The sequence below is a fragment of the Antrostomus carolinensis genome, unplaced genomic scaffold, assembly GCF_000700745.2.
Source record: "Antrostomus carolinensis isolate BGI_N321 unplaced genomic scaffold, ASM70074v2 scaffold29950, whole genome shotgun sequence".
NCBI lineage: Eukaryota > Metazoa > Chordata > Aves > Caprimulgiformes > Caprimulgidae > Antrostomus > Antrostomus carolinensis.
Window position 1 is genome coordinate 25,223 of NW_010291041.1, and position 18,375 is coordinate 43,597.

The following is an 18,375-nucleotide window of genomic DNA, read 5'->3' on the forward strand; positions in this document are numbered from 1 at the left end:
TATCTGAAGAAAAACTTCTGCTGGCCAAGATAATTGTGGTGCAATGAAGACATTAACTTCTGCCCCGTCGGCTGGTTTCAAGCCATCTCTGAGAGCACACAGGAAATCTTCAGAGACTTCAGGAAATCTTTGTACAGACATGCATAAATTGTCTTCAGATGTATTTGCTCTTCTAGGATTTGGAAAGTGAAGTTGGTTGTTTCTTTAAAGCCAAACAGAATAGAGAATTGCACCCCAACAATTCCAGTCATCCTGCAGCTACCAAGGGAATTATAGAAGCTTATTTTCTTCAGTTTTACTCATCCTATGGTTTTTGTACCAGTCTCAAACCATTTGCAGCCTGGCCTAGAGTAATTTTCAAGAACAGATATTGGCAACCTAAAAGCCAGATCACATCACACGGAAATTGCTGCACAACAACTTCAGCAGTTAACCTTAAGAAAAGGAAACAATTTGCTTTGAGTACCTAACATACATTCTCCACATAGCTGCAATTTCCTTTCAATTCTCTTTACCCCACAGTAAAACTCTGAAACTGTCCACAGCTCTCCAGTGAAGAACTAGATTCTGCAGAGTAATCTTCCCTTGAAGAATACACAGCTGTCCAGAAGGTGAAGCTGGTCCTGCCTTCCAGCACACACTCACTCTGTAATACACATGCAACGACTTGGTTCCCTTGATTTCTACTGGTGCCCTTGGGTATGTGTCACCCTTGCTGTGTTTCAAGTTACAGTGACCTGTTATAGGAAAAGGTCATTCCTATATGTTTTTCTTTCTTCACGTTTGTTCTTTTTCACATGTCCTCTGTCTCACTGCAGTTCTTACACCTGAGTCATCATCACCTTTGGGTTAATGGGGATTATACACAATCTCATGTGTAAACCTTGAGCTGTGAGTCATTCAAATATTAAAGCCTCTATCGCTCCCATGTCCTGAGGACTGCAGAGAAATCTCTGCTGGACAAGATACAACCCAATTACGTATTGTCTTGCTGGAATAGCCGCATTCCTTCTACATTGATTTTGTCACTGCTGCCTGAAGGGAACTTTGTGACCATTTGCATTTTTAAATAGGTCAGTGTGTGTGTGTCTGGGAGAACACTAAGTAAATGTTCGTTATGTAAAACAGCTCATTCTTTCCGATTGTGAAAGAGATACAGAAAGGCTGTTCTTTCCGATAATAAGCTTTGAAATCTCATCTGTTTCCTCTCCTTGCTTTTCAAAGCCATTAAGTGGAATAACTGATTGTCCATTTCTCCAGAATACAGGTCTTTGTCTGTTTAATGTCTGCCTCTCATACACTCCTCCTGACTGTGAGACACTTAATGGAATTCCCACTGCTCCTCTCCTCAAGACTAATGGTCATATTCTCCTCATGTCCCAGGGAGCATCACAATAACTTGCTTTTTCTCTTCCTTTAATCCCCTGCCCTCAAATCTTCTGCCATAAAACTTCTGCACTTACATACTCTCTATATATGAAGTTTCAAACAACCAAAGTCCCTCAAAAGTCTTTCAACTGCCTTCTCTGTGAGACACCATGAGTAAACAACTTTCTCCAGTTGCAAAGGGAGTATAACCAAGAGACAGAGAGGTTAAATAAGCCATATAAAACACCAACAATCGGGTATTACAGCAATTTTACCTTACTTTACCTAGCATTGCCTGATCCACGTGCTTCGGGCAAAAATATCTGCACCACAGTTGGTCTCCTCAGGGGCTTGTGCTCCCTTTATGCATCGTCTCAGGAAAGTTAACAAGAAGAAAATCTACCCTAGCAACTAAGAGACTGCAGTGCAGCAGAACAGATCTCACATTAGAAGTGTTTTGATGGTATGTGTCATACTTTTAGGCCACATTGTAAGGACAGAGATGGAGCCTTGCTTCCAGAACTCTCCAAGCATGCTGACACCATACTGTTGACCAGACAATTAATTTCAAGCCAATCTAGTATCACACAAATCACAAGTCTTCAACTATGTAACATTTGGAAGTCACCTTCCACTACTTCTGTGACATTTTCAGAACTGTCTGAGAGCACAAACTGGGTTTCTGAGTACAAAAATGAATGAGACAAGATTTGAGAACTGCATTAGAGAGTCAGCAGACCCCACTGCTCAGTGATGGAGCAACCCACTTCAATAGCACAATGGAAATAGCCTGGTTACTTACAGATTCCTGGTACATTGTAAGTGGAAGAACCTCATTCTTGGTCTGTGGCTCCCAAAACTAGTATTTTGTCCTTTCTGTGGAGTATTCACAGTTTCATGCTATGGCCCCAGCTCCCTCCCATATTAATTATGCTTGCTGGTATAATATCCCTGGATACCTTCCAACTCCCAAAGTCCATGTTGCAAAGTATCTTTTCTAGTCCACATTCCTCTTCTAACTGAGGAAAAGAAGAAGGAAGAGGATTTGCAGACTAGGCAACATGATCTTACTGATGGGACATGATGATTACCCTGCTGGCTGGTACTCTCAGCTGCCAGGCCAGCCAAAGAGGGTAAAAAGGCTGAATGCTTCATTCCTTTCCCTTTCACCTCTTTCCAGCATTAACTTTCATAAAAATCTTTTAAAGCATAATGCTGAAATCCCTACCCCTCCATCGAAGCTGACTGACTGCCTAATGAGTTACAGAGATATCAGAGCACTAGGTTAACACAGACAACATGCATAAGCTTTGATCTCTCGGCAAAAAAGGCTAACCAAGGTTACTACCCCATACTATTAGCACCCAAAATGCTTTCCAGAGAGGTATTCCTTCCAGGAGAAAAAAGAAGATAAATTAGTAACATATAACAAAATCAATGCCTTTTTTTTTTTCTTTTTTTAGTTTTTTTTTTTTTTTTAAGATATTTTGATAATTTCTCTGGCTAGGAAGTACAGGACAAGGGATGTGCTACTGCTTGCAAGGCTTTTCCCGCACATCTGCTTTTGAAGTGGAAGACTAACTGCTCTGCTGCTTCTGAAGATTGGTCCGTAATGCAATTCAGAATGAGTACCCCCAATGCAATTAGTGAGTAACTAGGTCAGACTTTACAACTGAAAATGTGAGCTTAGACTAAGTGAAAGATCTCTTCCAATCATTTAATAACCACCTGAAAGCTGGCCCTTTACTAAAGAACAAGTGTAAAATCAAGTTGCTATCTAATAGACTCTCAGTAAGACATATCACAAGCTTCTGATGACTGATACCCAGAAGGCTGGGCAGAACTAAAGACCTGCTTGCCTTCTAAGAATTTGCTTTCACTTTAACTATGACTCATAAATTCCCATTCCCCTCTTCAGTACTAGCAACTCAGTTACAATAATGAGCCTAAATGTGCTGTATAGGTAACAAGATCTATGAAATAAAACTCAATGAACTAAATGTTTATTGTTTGACAAAAGCAATACTCTCTAAAAATGGGATCAGCTGGTTTAAAAGAAACAGAAAGCCCTAATCCTTATTTTTGATTTGCAAACTAATTTTATATCCACTCTGGTCTTGATCAAGATTTCTCATCATTTCTGCAAAATGGTAAATATTATTTTATTGAGGTGTTGTGAAGTTTAGAGTTTGCAATGAATAGAACAAGTAATTACACTCTGCTTCTATTGAGGGATCTTGATATTCAGTGTTTGCATTGTATGCCCAGAAAAGGGGCTTTTGATAGTCTCTCTTAGATACTGCATAGGTAGCTAATAATCTGGTTATTATTACAAATATGGTTCTGAAGAAGACAAAGGCAAATTTTTAAATATTTTATTAATCAAACAAATTAATAAAATGTGAAAAAAACCCAGCCAGTGTTAGACTCTATAAATTTGCCTTAAAAGGCATTCAAAATAATGGACTGACCAAATATTTCTTATTTACAGTACAGAAAAATACCTTCTGGTTACACAAATACTCTGAAGGTCTGGAAAGATCACTTACTCCCTGCCTTCTGCATTTAAGAAATCCTTTCAAAGTCTGCATGAACTCAGTCAGCACAGGATGTAAGAGAGGAGAGAGCAGGTCACTGTAAAAGTAGGGGAAAAATAGCAATTGCTATTTCCCATGCTGGAGCTCTTGTTCAGCGTAAAGTGCACATATTCCAAAACATTTTTTAACCACAGGTCATGATTTTTTTTCTTTTTTATGATCTTAATACCCTTTTGCATGGAATGTTTATATATTTTCCATAATGAGAGAACAGCTTTTAAAAGAATGAATCTGGTTGTAACAAACAAGCAACAGTAAGGGTGCAGCACACTTGGCTTTGTTGTATGCTTTAGATTCTGTTGTGTATTTCAAACTATTACTTTGTGACTCTCTGGCCTAGAATTTTTTCTCATAAACCTTTGTGGGTTTTTTTGCTGTGGTTTTTAAATAGGAAAAAAGCATGAAAACAGAGACTTTTTCCCCATCTGTAACAATAATGCTATGGAGTTACCTTCACTAAAGATTCAACATCACCTGGTAACCTCACTGTGACATTTCTATCCTTCTTCCCAGGCAATGTAACAAGAATTTCAGGTGCCAGCACAGATTCTCATTAAATTTAGTAGTGTTTAGCTGAAAGCAATACCAAGGATAAGTTAGATTCAGTGTGCTAAAGAAATAAAAAGAGATGCCTTAAAGGTATTGTTATTTCACAAATACTTCAGATTATTTCAATCTTCTGTTCTAGTTCTGAAAAGCCAGATGACATTCATAGCAACTGGAAATGTCTCTGGGACTTCTGCTCTCATTTGAGAAAATAAAGATGGATATATTGTCTTCTCATTAGCATCCTGTTTTGCGCCCTATCTCACAGGGAGATTTCTTCCAAAACTTTTCTTGTATAGTCACCATATATCGCCCATCACATCATGTCCAGCTGCAAATAGAAGAAACAGATTTGGAAGAAGCAGCATTGAATTCAAGTTATTTCTTACATGTGTTTAGCACTTAGAAAACAAAGCAAATTTGTAAATCCTTAACAGGTAACATAAATGGACAGCATAAAACTTAGTACTAAGCTGCTATAAAGTACATAAACAAACCTAAAAATCTCATCTTCACATAATCATGTGTGCAATTTATAGATTTTAAAAAGTACAGTCCAAAAGTAGAAATCTGCCTGCTATTGAAGCTTCTTTAAAACTGTCTACACCATCAGCTTAAGCCTTGGAGACACATTTGTAATGACTCAGCCCATAAAAATGGCTAAAATATTTATTAAAAAACCTCTCAAAGTCCTTGAATTTCAGCAAGCCTACATAGAGGTTGAGAAGATGAACATATCTTTTAAAAAACGATTTTCAGTTTGCAACCCACATAAATAGCTCTTCTAGATCTACAAGCTTTGTTAAATGCTATAGTAAGTTATAACAATCTACTATCAAATGTGCAGCCTCACTGGCTCTTTCAAAACACACTAGAGGACACGTTTAACCCATGTAAACACTCTGTGTTACCATATAACGGAGCATTTGCCACACTCACGAAATTACACACCTGATTATGTTTTACAATAGTAAATAAGTAACTTCATGTGGCTCTTTTCTGACTCAATTCTTCTGGTGTTTTCTAAGCCATGCACTCTAATCTACTGTGTTAAGAAGCACTTGCTCACTTTCACTGTACCTTTCGGTTACAGTTTAATTCTATAGCCACATCATCTCTTTACGGTACTCACCAAATCATCAACATCACCACCTTCATCTGTGGGAGGCAGAGTTTCATTTTTCTTTTCTTTCGGAGACAAGAACTGAAAATACAAATGTATTTATATGATACTGACATTACCCAGACCCTTAATGTTAAATTAACAGAATGTCTCCTTTGCATATCGAAACAAATCCACCTGTAATTAAAAATTATGAAGGAAGTCTGTTCTGATTTCCATTCTCCAAAATCATCTTAAATGCCAGGAAATTTCATAAGACTCACTTTTAAGTGATTTTATGTTGAAAAACAGACAAAAGGATACGGATCTTCAAACAACATATGGTTAAGCTGTAGAACACCCTGTAGTATGGATGCTGCAAATATTAGTCTCTAGTCTCATGGGGAGATGGGGAAAGTTCATAGAAGATAAATCCTTTGAAGCCTACTAAGTCCACAGAAACAACCTCAAGCAGAGGCAAGACTTGAGACATCAGTGTTTGGAACCTGGGACTGTACACTTTTCTCTAGCCATCTGTTACTGACCACTGCCAAACATGGGATTCTGGGCTAGATGGAAATTTTGTCCATTACAGTATGGCCATGTTTATGTTCTTAAAAAAGATAATTTTAGAAGTAATATTGTATGTAGCTACAAAATGCTGAAGGACAGCAAACTGCCTCCCCCCCGCCCCGATATGAATACATACCAATGGCTTGTTCAGTAAATTTCTTAAGTACAATATTGTAGTTCTGTGTGGAACTTGGAAGTTTCCCATTTAATTCAATTAACATTTAACAAACGAACAAAGACATGAATTAAAAAAAAAAACCAAAACCCTCTAACACACAAGATGGTTAGAATGCCAGTCTTTCAAAAATGGAAAATTCACTATGTAAAATTCTATTGCCGTAGCTGCTGATACAACTCACCATATGCCCTTCACTCAAAGTATGGCATCCATAAACAGAAGATAAAGGTAAGTTGTTCAGATATTACAACTGAAATCAAACATACAGATAACATCTGGAGTACAACCATCTCTGAATTATTTTTTCTTAGCCTAACATAGTGAAAAAAATAACAATTTAGCTAGAATAGTGGAAAAAAATTTACAAATATCTGATTTTTAAAACGTATCCAGTTTTCTACAAGTTTTAGCTATGGTCTCTTTACCAATATCCTTACTATAAAATCATAAATTTTCTTTTTCTTATTAAAATGCAGCAGGACAAGTATACAGAGCCAGAAACAACTCTGCCCCAGATAAAAAGATGGCTGTGAAAGCTGGGGAGGAAGTAAAGCCACTTTCCATGACTTTGAGTTCCATCATCCTTAACTCAGAATCAACTTTGCTATAACTCTAGATAATGAAAGGGAACAGCTAAACAGCAACATCCAAGAGGAATGCAGAAGGCTTATTCCACAGACAGCACTTATGTCTTAACATGCTGATTTCAACTTATTGTATAGATTTTGCAGCTGTTAAAAAAAAAAAAGGAAAAAAGAAAAAAAAGAAAAGGTGACAGGGCCAGAAGGAATTAGAATGTCAAGATGTCATATGTCTGTGTATCTTTTTTGCTGGAAAAGTTCTCAATCTAGTAGTAATATAAAGCACATACTATCAAACTAAAAGCTAATGACACTGGCAGCTCTGAAAGGCTTTTTGTGCCAGATCAAATTTCATTTTACACAGTTAATTAAGAGTCAAATGGTATTTCTGAAAGTAGCACATTTTTCAAAATTAGCTTTCCCACACTAAATTAGGTAAAGAAAGCTAAAAGCTACAGAAATGTAAGATGAAAATTTGCAATAAATTGAAACTTGAAGTTTCCATCAAATGCTGAACATCCAAAGTTGTTTTTTATCCAAAACCTGTTTTACATTTATGCAAAAGCAAATTACATATAATAGTCACGCTGAAATCCATTATCTTCCCCACAGCAACCAGAAGAAGCACTTGACATTTCTGCTCTTTTAACCTATCATCCTTATGCTCTACAAAGAGTATCTCCACTGTTACAGAAAAAAAAAAAAACCCAACCCTACCTAAAACCATTTTTCCCAGTGAAAGGAAAAAATAACCTAGCTCAATGAAAAAGAAAATTTTCACATTACCAATCTTGTAAGTCTTCTTTTCTCTTTCAAACAGCAACCCTATAAACCTGAAATCTTATATCTAAAACAGTCCTGAAACTGTTATCAGCTAGTAATCTGCACAAAAGAGAAAAGGCTTTTGTGTCACACAGGACCACACTGACAGCCAATCCCTTGACCTGCACACTTGCATATGACCTGTTACAGAGGTGAAGAAAACTTGTATTACTCTACAATCTGATACTTTAGAAGACTCAATTTAACTCTTTAGTGAAGGGTATCACCTTCAGTATAGAAAATAAATGAACCATTTTTGCAGTCTACTAGAGACTTAGGAAAATGCTGGCTTTGTATCACATAGGAAACCTGTGGCAGGGTTTAACTGGACCAAAGAGGACTAGATTTTACAGCCTCATAACCTCAAAGCAAAATTTTCTCTTTAAAACCACCACTGGGGAAAAAAGTTGCTCTATACAATTATGCATGATGAGAAACAGCCAGTAGGTCCTTCATGTCTAGAAAAAACCATCATATTCTGTCTTTTGTGATCTGCACATATGCTTAGCTTTCTGGACTCTTAGTCTGTTAGCTTTTCATTTTCATGACATTTCTGTGCCTTCTTCACCTTGAGGTAAATTGTAACAGATGAAAAAAGCAGTCTCTAAAATACAACCTTTTACCCATTCATTAATCCACTCCCAGAGAGCGTACCCCCTTCTGGTTATTGCTCATGCAAGGCCTGCAAGTTGAGAAAAGGAATGTGGCATGTTTTAGAAAAGCTGCGTCGCTGTGAAGTACTTAGTGATTTTAGCCACAGGTTTACCTTGAGGGGTCTGTAATACACGGACCTTTTTTCTTCTAAACTATTTAAAATCATAGCTAGAAGCCTGATAACAAGAATGCCTGTCTTACCCTCTCCACACAAATACGATTTTTGACAGCAACTGAATTCTGCTTTCTTTCAAACAGAAGGCATCATTCTGCCTGTTAGAATTCACTCCTTTGTAACTGTGACATCCTTCATTCATCACTGCAGTTACTGAAGTGTTACATTTCTGTAGAAAGATACCTGCAAATACTCCAAAACTTTTGTTTCCGAAAGGATCTAATATGATCACCAATATCAGCACCATCTACGATGTCCATCAACCCACAAGAGTTGCATAAAGTGGAAAATACTGATATGGTTGCACATATGGTGAAATCTATCCATAACAACTTTATATTGCTAGAATTCACAACGGCTTTAGACAAAAAAGTATCTCTATTTTTGAACCCATGTGCAAGCAATGAGAACACAGTTCTTTTTATGAAGTTGAAATAGTGATTTTGCATATATAAATAGTCCATTGCTGTTCCACTACACTGAGTTCCTGAAGCTCCCATTCTTTGTAGAGGATACTTTCAGATAATGCTACTTTCTAAAGATTCATTAAAGCAAAATGCTGTGGTACATGCTACGGAATTATTTTTGCTCTGAATTGGGGTAATTTCAGTTGTGTGGCAAAAGGATACTCTTCTTCCTTCATATGGATCCTATTACATTCATCTAAAGATCTATCCACATAAGAAAGATCTTCTGTTCCAGAGCAAAGGCTCAGTACAAGTAGTTTCTTATTAAAAAAAAAGATACCTTTTCAGCCTCTTCACTAGTCACCAAACTTCCCTCTGCTTCATCTTTAGTGATCAAAGAAATTCTGTCTAAAAAGAGATATAAAAATATCATTAGAAGGCTTCCCAAAAATGCACTTAATGTTAGAAATGAAAAAAGTCTTCCAACTTCTGAATGTGTCATCATCACCAGCAAAAATAAAAAAATACTGCTCAAAGGAAAATGTGACTTGCATAAATGAGTCAACTATGATATAAAAATAAATTAATGAGCATATTTATAAGCTTGTGGAAGTATCCATTTAGGAAACTGCTAATATTATGACAATCAAACTAATGAGACACTGAAATCATAGATCACAGATGAATTGCTGAAAATCTATCAGAAATTGCACTTTTAATCATTCACAGCATGCTCTTAGATCCCTAGTAGCCTTAGAAAAATTAACTCCTAACTTACAAACACTTATGCTGTGATTACCCATAGTCTGACTACCAAAGTGCTCGTCCTGCCCTCACTTTGCTCCCTGGTTGTGCCAGCTCCACCATCCTCTGCAGACTCTCAGGTTAAAAAAAAAATAAAAATAACAATAATAAAAAAAAAAAAAAATCAATCGAACAAACACCAAACCTCAATTGTTTTTTACCCCAATAGTTTTTCCAGTCTATCTCATCACTTGGCTACACAGATGCTTGTGCCTGAATAAAGAAGCTGTGGTTGTGAGAGGAAAGAACAGTAGATTCACAAAGGTTTCAGCAGCAGCACAGGTGCAATGCCACCTTAATGTGCCCATAGAACCACATGGAAATGTTTCATGAGACAAGTGAACTTATCAAACAGATCCACCTTGCCCCAGAGCCACTAACCCATTAACTCACATCCATCCTCTTTTGATGATTACAGTTGCTCATGACAAGGCCCAGTGCATGTCACATTTGGTAGAAAAGAGAGGATGGGTCACATGGCAAGAAGCAGGGAAAACAGGACTTCTGCTTTTGGTAGCAGCAAGTGAAAAGCAGTTTCAGTTACCTAGTGAGAACAGCTAGATTATGCATAAAGCACCATAATTTTATCATATTCTCACAAGAAGATAATCTATTTTGCATGAAAATATTATCTCTGTTTGTATTTGTAATTTTTTTTCCTCAAAAATATACTCCAGTTTGTACCAACTAAAATTATTAAAACAGTATTCAAGCATGGCTTTGGAAGATCCAAGTTTCATACTTTCAAAGTTTGTTGTGGGTGTCTGTTTTTCTTTCAAATTTCTTCAGAGAAGGTCCCCAACAATACTACTGAATATAATATTCTTTCAGTGTTGTCATGTGCTGTTGTTTTGAGTTGCTAAACAAATTCCCATCTTGTATTTTGAAAAAGTTGGATAAAGTAGACATTAGAGTGTCTGGAGTTCATCACTTCAGAAGGCACTTTACAAAAGCATGTAACTGCATTTTATAGCATGCATCCTTAAGAGATACAGCTGGGCATTTAACAGATTTTCTTAGCACTGGTTCCAATTAAAAACAGGACGTAAAAGATTTTTTTAGTCCACCATGTTTCATATTTGTGAAAATGTTCCTTTATTTATCACTTGCGTAGTCTCTGAATGTCTTGGAATTGCACTGCCTTGTATCTCCCAGTTTAATCATAGGTAGGTGTCATATTATCACAGATTCTGTCCTTCAGGTTGGTTAAACACAAAATGATCAGTGACATATTTCAATGCTATCTATGCCTTTTCTGAAGCTTAATTTGGAAGAATCTTTTTATATCTCTGCCGCATGAGTTTTTTCCATTTATTTTGAAATTCAGCTGAAATCGTATCTTCCTCTCCTTACCCTATAACATTTAATTTGTCTCTCTCTTCCACAATTAATTTACCATTTCAACAAGACTTGGCAAGGCATTATGGATATTGCTGATATGAAACTATTAGTGCAAAAAAGGAAGTTGCAATGTGATTTTTTTTTAATTATTTTTTTAAACAGGCTGCAGGAATGAACCATATCAAATGCTGCTCTGGTGTCAGTTTAAGTGTCCCATTCCTAACAAAGTTTTCTCTGACATAATGGATAATACAACTAGAAATACCTTTTTTTTTTTTTCTCCTTTTAAATTTCCACCCTACCTTGTATCACAATCTCCCAGAAATCAGCTAAGGTTTTTTCTTCCACCTTTGATTTCAGGGTCCGCAGAAAATCATTAAAGCATGGCACTTTGGACAGCTGAAAAAAGTAATAGCAATTAGAGAAATATTAAAGTAGCTTACTAAAGAGTGCTTCAAATTTAATTCTTCATGAAGTCACCTAACATGGTGAACACAAAAGTTAGTACAGATTTTGGTCATCTCTACTAAAAACAAGAGTTCTAAGCAAAGGTGAGACACAAAAACTGCCTTTCAGAAAGCTAGAAAGACTTCCTTGTAACTAGCTTTATTTAAGAATAAATTTGTAGGACTGCTTATTTTATTTTTACATTATTTTATGTTTAAAAGAAAACAAACAGCAAATAATATCAGAGAAACTAGTCCCCATTCCAATAAGAATTAAGAAACATAAAACAGAAACATATTTCTAAACTTTCAAACAGCATAACAGATTTTAATCTATGAATCACTTCTTTTTGCTGTAGCAAGGAATTAATACAGCAATAGGCCCATCTTGTCTGTAATCTGAAAGAGATGAGAGTTTTCACATATTAACATTACCTTAATGGCCTCCTCTCTGAAAACTCTGATACAATTGATCCCTTTCATGTAGTACTGTAAACCTTTATTTTCCAGGAACTGATCAATGCGGTTTATCAACTGCTGACTCACTGAAAGACAAGGAGAAATAAATAAATCAAAGAATGCACACTTTTAAGGCAAAAAAATATTTTTCCTTTCCATCTCTTTTTTTCAATTCCACGCACATTAAAAGAGTTAATCATACCCATACCACCTCAAGCTACTCAAGTTGATAACTGTTGTCTAAGCTACTGATAATTACTTCAGCCTTTCTGGAAAAGCTAGACATACTAGGAGGAAACCCAAGCATGGCCAAGGCAAAAGTCTTTCACTGAAAGTCAAGAAAAAAAAGCACTGGTCTGGCTTGTCTGATTGAAAGTAAAACCAGAACATTTGGGATCCTAAGGCTGAAGGAGGTTATGTGTTACACTGCAAAGCATATCCCCTAAACATCCTTTGAAATACATGTATATTTCAATAAAAGTGTTAAATTTACAATGAAAGTGTAAGAACGTCAAAACAACAGCTGTAAGGTGATTGGAGTTAGAGTATATCTTGTCTCTGTGCAGGTACTTTGATGATTTTTCACCAGGGCAATTTTATGATTATGGAGATAAGTATTATAAATTGTGCATGCCTGACAGAGAAGCAGAAGCAAACAAGGGGACTTGTACCAAGAAGTGGAATACCAGTTCCATCCTCACTGTTGAGCTCCTAAAAGGTATCTAGCTATAAAACACTGCAAACCTAACAAGTGAAAATGTCACCAAGAGCTCTGCAAGCCCAACTAAATTCTGCTGTATTTTAGTACTTTATTTTCTTCGTGTTTAATTATAGGTGAGGAATTGTCCAATTTTAGCTTCTGGCAGACAACTCGGCCTGGGAAAAGACAAGTGTGACAAGCCTACAACAGTGATCTACAAACTCAGAAGCACTGTGAAAAGGATGAATAGGGAGTGATAGTCCACTGCCTCTCTCAAAACAAGAGCAAAGAGTTGGGTTAAGAACAAACGAAAGAAAAACACCTCTTCAAACAAAACCAGTTAACCTGTTTACCACAGACTGCTGTGGGATGCTGGAAGTTTTAAGAGCTTAAAAAAAAAGCTTTAACAAATGTTGTAATTCTTAAAAGAGGAACTCTATCAAGAGAGACTAAAGATGATGTTACCATTGAGGAAGAAAATGCAGGTTCTGGATAAGTCACAGCATCTGCCTGTCCTGTTCTTGTACTGTGAGGGACAGGTACTGGATTACCTTTAGCCTCACCTACAGCCCTTCTTATGTTCAGATGTTATGGGCATATATGTCACTGCCACTATTTCAGCCATGGAAACATCAACATAGAAAATCACCTGCCAGAGTGATGGAAGAGACAAAGATAAGTAATGACATCACAAAGCAGACATTATTTAAATACTGTATTCCACTCTGCTCACTGTAAGCATACACAGTGCTAGCCATTATACTTATGTTCTATAAAATGCACAATAGAACTGAATGTGAAGGACAGCATCTCTGAAAAGAACAAAATAAGACATGCTTGATATTGTCCCCCTAGGTTTTGACTCTATAGATTTTCTAGAAAAGGAAGAGGATAATGGTTCTGTCCAACAGCAGCTATCACACAAGAAAGTGTCCCGAAGTGCCTACTGCTCCAGAGGTGATCAGTTCACTCTTTTTATTTATTTTAACAGTAGCTAACAAACTAAATTGAATTCTCACTACTTAAGCTCCCCAAGTTAACTCAGTCCATTTTTTTCATGGTTAACGATTTTCTCATTAAGTGTTCTAATTTCTTACGAATCGCACTAATAAAGCCAAGTCCTGCTGGTCTTTTCATTGGTGGTGGTGGGTTTTTTTAAGCTTTGCTTTTTCATTGATGTGTTAAATTAAAACCCCAGGCACTAAGAGGGTGCAATAAAAGTCTTTATTGTCAGAATGATTCCAGCATACTGTTTGAAATTATCAGACACTCTACTATTTCTTTTGCATCTGATTTTTTTAAAATCCTTTTTCATTTGATTGCACTGGCTGGCATCAGAAGAAAATACTTTTCTTGCTACTGACTGTGAGCTGCCTCCCTTTGAAATCTGTTGTAAGGAACCAAAAAACCCTACAATGTTTTATTAGGCACTGAAAGACCATAATATATGCAGGAAAGAGGTTACAGGGCAACAATATTTTAAGACAGATTCTTCTAACATCATGAAACAGCTTGGCTAAAATTGAGTCTGTCTATTGGGTCTCCCTTAAATGACAGGCCAACGATGGATGAATCTAAAACAGAGAGAATTCCTGTGTTCTGAGATTAAGACTACCAAACTACTTCAGGGGGCTGAAGACAATATCAGAGATGACAGGTGAGGATTATAACTGGAAGCTCACTGAAGTAAACACTCCCTTGACACTTGTAGGTCTGAGAAACGTTGATTTCCTGCTGCCTGTCATCTGCCTCTCCATTAATGTGAATCTGTGTTTTTAGGTGATACAAAAAAGAAATCTCCCTGTTTTTGAAGAAAGGCATGTTCTGCATAAAGATGTCTAAGCAAGTCATGAATATTAGCATTAACTCTGATGTGTCCCAGACAAATCTCAAGCACTGAGGTTTTGAAGAGCAGGTCCTAGAGTTACAAACTGACAGTTTATTTAGGCCACTGCATTGAAGTGTAATAATTTTTTTCCTCTCTCCCAACTTCCATCATTCCCTCCACACATTTAAGGAAGTGAACTAATGAAATTTTATATTTTTCATAATCTGGAATTCCATCATGTTCTGCAGATCATCCCTAGAAATTTTAATCTTCTCTTTCTCTCTTCTACTGTACCTGATTGGTTAGATAACAAACATAGTGATAAAAGGCTGGAGTACTACAGGTAAAAAAAAAAAAAAAATTAAAAAAAAAAATATATAAGATCTTTTAGTTCTTAATCCCTTCCCCACTGGCATTCAGATACAGTCCCTACTCTAAAATACATTCACCAATGTTGTTATTTCTTGTGAAATATGCCATGAACAATTATATTCACTTGTTATCCCTGAATAGCTACAGTACAAAAGTATAGTTATATTTTCATGTTTGTTCAGTTCAGTCCTTGGTCTTGATTACTATGCCAACCAGATTACAGCATAGTAATACTTAAGGCTGTATGATGGTCCAAGTTCCAATTCCTTGCAGATCCCTCCTCTCCCTTAAAAAAATTCATCAGGTTAAAAAAATTGCTCTTTCTGTAGACAAGAGACTCCTGTTGTTACCAGTCTTTTGATTTATCCACTGGTGGTGTTAATGATTTGTATTAATGGACAGTGCTTAAAGTAAATCACTGGCAAATCAGTTAAACCACCTGACAATAAATTTTAAACTACTGCTAAGTATCATCTTTTTGTAGCTGAAAAGATGAAAGAGATTATAAACAGAAAACTGTCCTAATTTTTTAAGGACTTCCTTCATCTTTAAGCCAAAAAATAAAAATTTTAAGATCAAGAGCTGTTGAACTACTCTAGTGCCTATGAGGTGCTGTTCAATTTTGAAATGACCTCTCTAAATGGTCTGTGGGTATGGATGAGAACGAATTTAGAGTGAATGTCCGAAGGACATCCAGTCCACATCCCTGCTCAAACCAAGGTCACACTGGATCAGGTGGTTCAATGCTCCACTGACTTGAGGTCCAAGTAGCTCCAAAGATGAGGAGTCTCCAAGTTCTCTGGGCCCCTCTTTCTGTGTTTGATTACCATAATTGTGATTTCTCCCCCCTCCTCGCAGTAACATCTAATCCAAATTCTGTTTGTTGCAACTGAGAGCTTTGCATCACACACACCCGATTGCTCTGCCCTTCAAAGACTAACCTGGCTTTGTTTTCTCTGTGAAGCAGACATACAGGAAACTTCAAAGTGATTTTATATACTCAAGTATTTGGTTTGCAAATACTCTTCCAATGACTGAATCATTTTCATTAAATCATTCATTGCATTTGGCCTACCTAGCAGTAGAGCATGAATAGTCTCCAAAACACACAAAAACATCCAGTAAGATAAAAATGCAGACAAACTGCAAAGACAAATGCCAACAAAAAGTGAAAGTAAATACTAGGGGTTTTTTTTTAATTATCTTAGGTCTATAAAGGTAGTTAACTATATACATTTCTACAGAAAATCTTGCAATAAAATATCATCCTTGTTGCAATTGTCTAATAAATTCCCATTGCAAATCTCCTACACACAATTCTTTTATGTGTAAAAAGCATCCAGTGCAAAATCAGTGTTTTATGTTTTACTTAGGAAGCTATCCACATGCCATGGCAAAGGTGGCAAGCCTCAGGCACAACAGAGTATTTGCTGAAATCTACACATGCAATTACTGACTCTACTTTACTAAAAAAAAACAAAACAAACTTTACTTGTAAAACTTTACTTTTCTAGAAATGTCTAGAAATAAAAATATCAAAAAACTTGCTATAAACATAAAAATGAGTGTTTGGTACAATTTGTCTCTGGACATTTTTTCTTGTGTCCATAAGCTGTGCAGTTGTCACTGCACATTTCTCTCTTCAGTGACAATCAGTAAAATAAAAAAAGCCCTTTCAGCTACAGGATTTTAGACACCAAGTTCTCAGACAGGAGTCCTGTAAGATGCAATGAAATCTGGCCTATAAACTCGCACAGAAAATTTACAAATCAAAGAAAATACTATGCATGTGTCAGTATCTTTTTACCACCCATCTTCTACAGAAGTGTATGAAAATACAACACCCCGTATCAGACACCTTCTGCTCTCCAGCAGTGCAGACATGGATGGCAACCTGTACATAGCCAAACAGGATGAACTGGTAGTCATGTGGCTACTCCTTTGGCATTACAAAGATGGCAAGTACTCACTATATTAGAGATTCTTCTTTGCAGCCACAGCAATGAAGAAACTCATTGTATACCCTTGGGAGTAATGATTAGATTCCACTTACACAAACTGATCTATTTTATTTGCATTCATTGACAAAAATGTCAGAAGCTGTTATCAGAAGACTGCTTTTAGTGATGATCATGCAGTTGTAAACTGCTCAAAAAATGACCTGCATAAAATGACATCTATGACATCTCTCTAGCCGTGAATGCAAACCAGAAAACCTCTAGATTAAAAAAAAGTATTTACACATTAGTGACCCAGTTCTCACTACCAGCAAATGCATCTTTTCTCCTGCTCTGTTCTGCTGTGGGACCCAGGATTCAGACATGGGCTAACTTGCACATAGGCTTCTCCTATGAATGGTAGAAACGTTGATCATCAAATCCCAATGAGGCCACTGCAGGAGATGCACTGGTACTCATTTTCAATGATAAATATACCATCAGGACTTCCTACAGGCTGTTTAAAAAAAATTTTAAAATCAAATTTTTCCTTGCCAAATTTGGGGCTTGATAACTTTATTTTTGGTGAGAGACTTGCTGTGGACTGAAGAGGATGTGTGCCATTGATCTGCAGCTTAATTAAAAAGCCACTGTACTGTTAGTAATTAAAGTACAACTCTTCCTATTGCTACAACTTCTCTACCAAAAAAATTCACCCCCAAGCAAACTGTTGAAAGTCCTTTCTCCTCCCTATTTTGTGGGGGAAAGGAGGAAGAAGGAATTGCTGCCTTTTTTAAAAAAGAGAATGTAGGCTCTATTCAGTTTGGAAGACTGCACTGGATGCTATTTTTATACAAGAAAGAAGCAAAACAGGATGCAACCTAATAGTTCTCCTGTCTGCATCCTGACACATATAATGCAATTGTTTTGGGGTTTTTTTCCAATAAACTATTTAAATGCCACAGATTATCCTTTCCTACAAAGACATTTTACATTTCACATATTCTAGTAGAGAAAAAAAAGTTTAATCACTAAACATGACATAAAATTATACTAAAAGAACTCCTTAGAACTACTGAATAGTTTTAAGGCAGAATTTACTATTTACATAACCAGAATGCAATACAGCAAGCCTTTAAAAACATGCCTGTAATGGCTTATGTATTAAGCTACCTAAAAGGCTCTGAAGCAGAAAAAGGATTATGCAGAACAAAAAAATAATATGCAGAGCATGTTTTTATTTACAGTGGCTTCTATCTCTCCTTTAAATGGGTGACTGCACTACATTCTAACTACATAGTAGATCGCAGGTAAAATAAAAGCAGATTGCTCAAAATTTCAGAAGCCATCTAAATGTGTATCACAGTTATCTCCAGCACAGCTACCAGGTGGACATATTTAAGCACCCTTTAGTTAAACCATTTTCAAGGATAATCACTATACTTATTTCTGCCTTAAAGCTTTCCTACATTATAAAATTAATTA

General features: G+C 36.5%; 1 protein-coding gene across 1 annotated transcript in view; it reads right to left on the minus strand.

Annotated features, from left to right (window-relative positions):
- Positions 1–5,634: 5,634 nt before the first annotated feature.
- XRCC5 (X-ray repair cross complementing 5) overlaps positions 5,635–18,375 on the minus strand; it is a gene marked incomplete at both ends in the record, with an annotated part of 43,104 nt that continues 30,363 nt past the window's right edge. Inside the window, 4 exons of the mRNA XM_029086819.1 lie at positions 5,635–5,715; positions 9,344–9,411; positions 11,451–11,547; positions 12,030–12,139. Of these exons, the coding sequence (XP_028942652.1) occupies positions 5,635–5,715; positions 9,344–9,411; positions 11,451–11,547; positions 12,030–12,139 (356 nt within the window). The remainder of the gene's footprint in view (positions 5,716–9,343; positions 9,412–11,450; positions 11,548–12,029; positions 12,140–18,375) is intronic.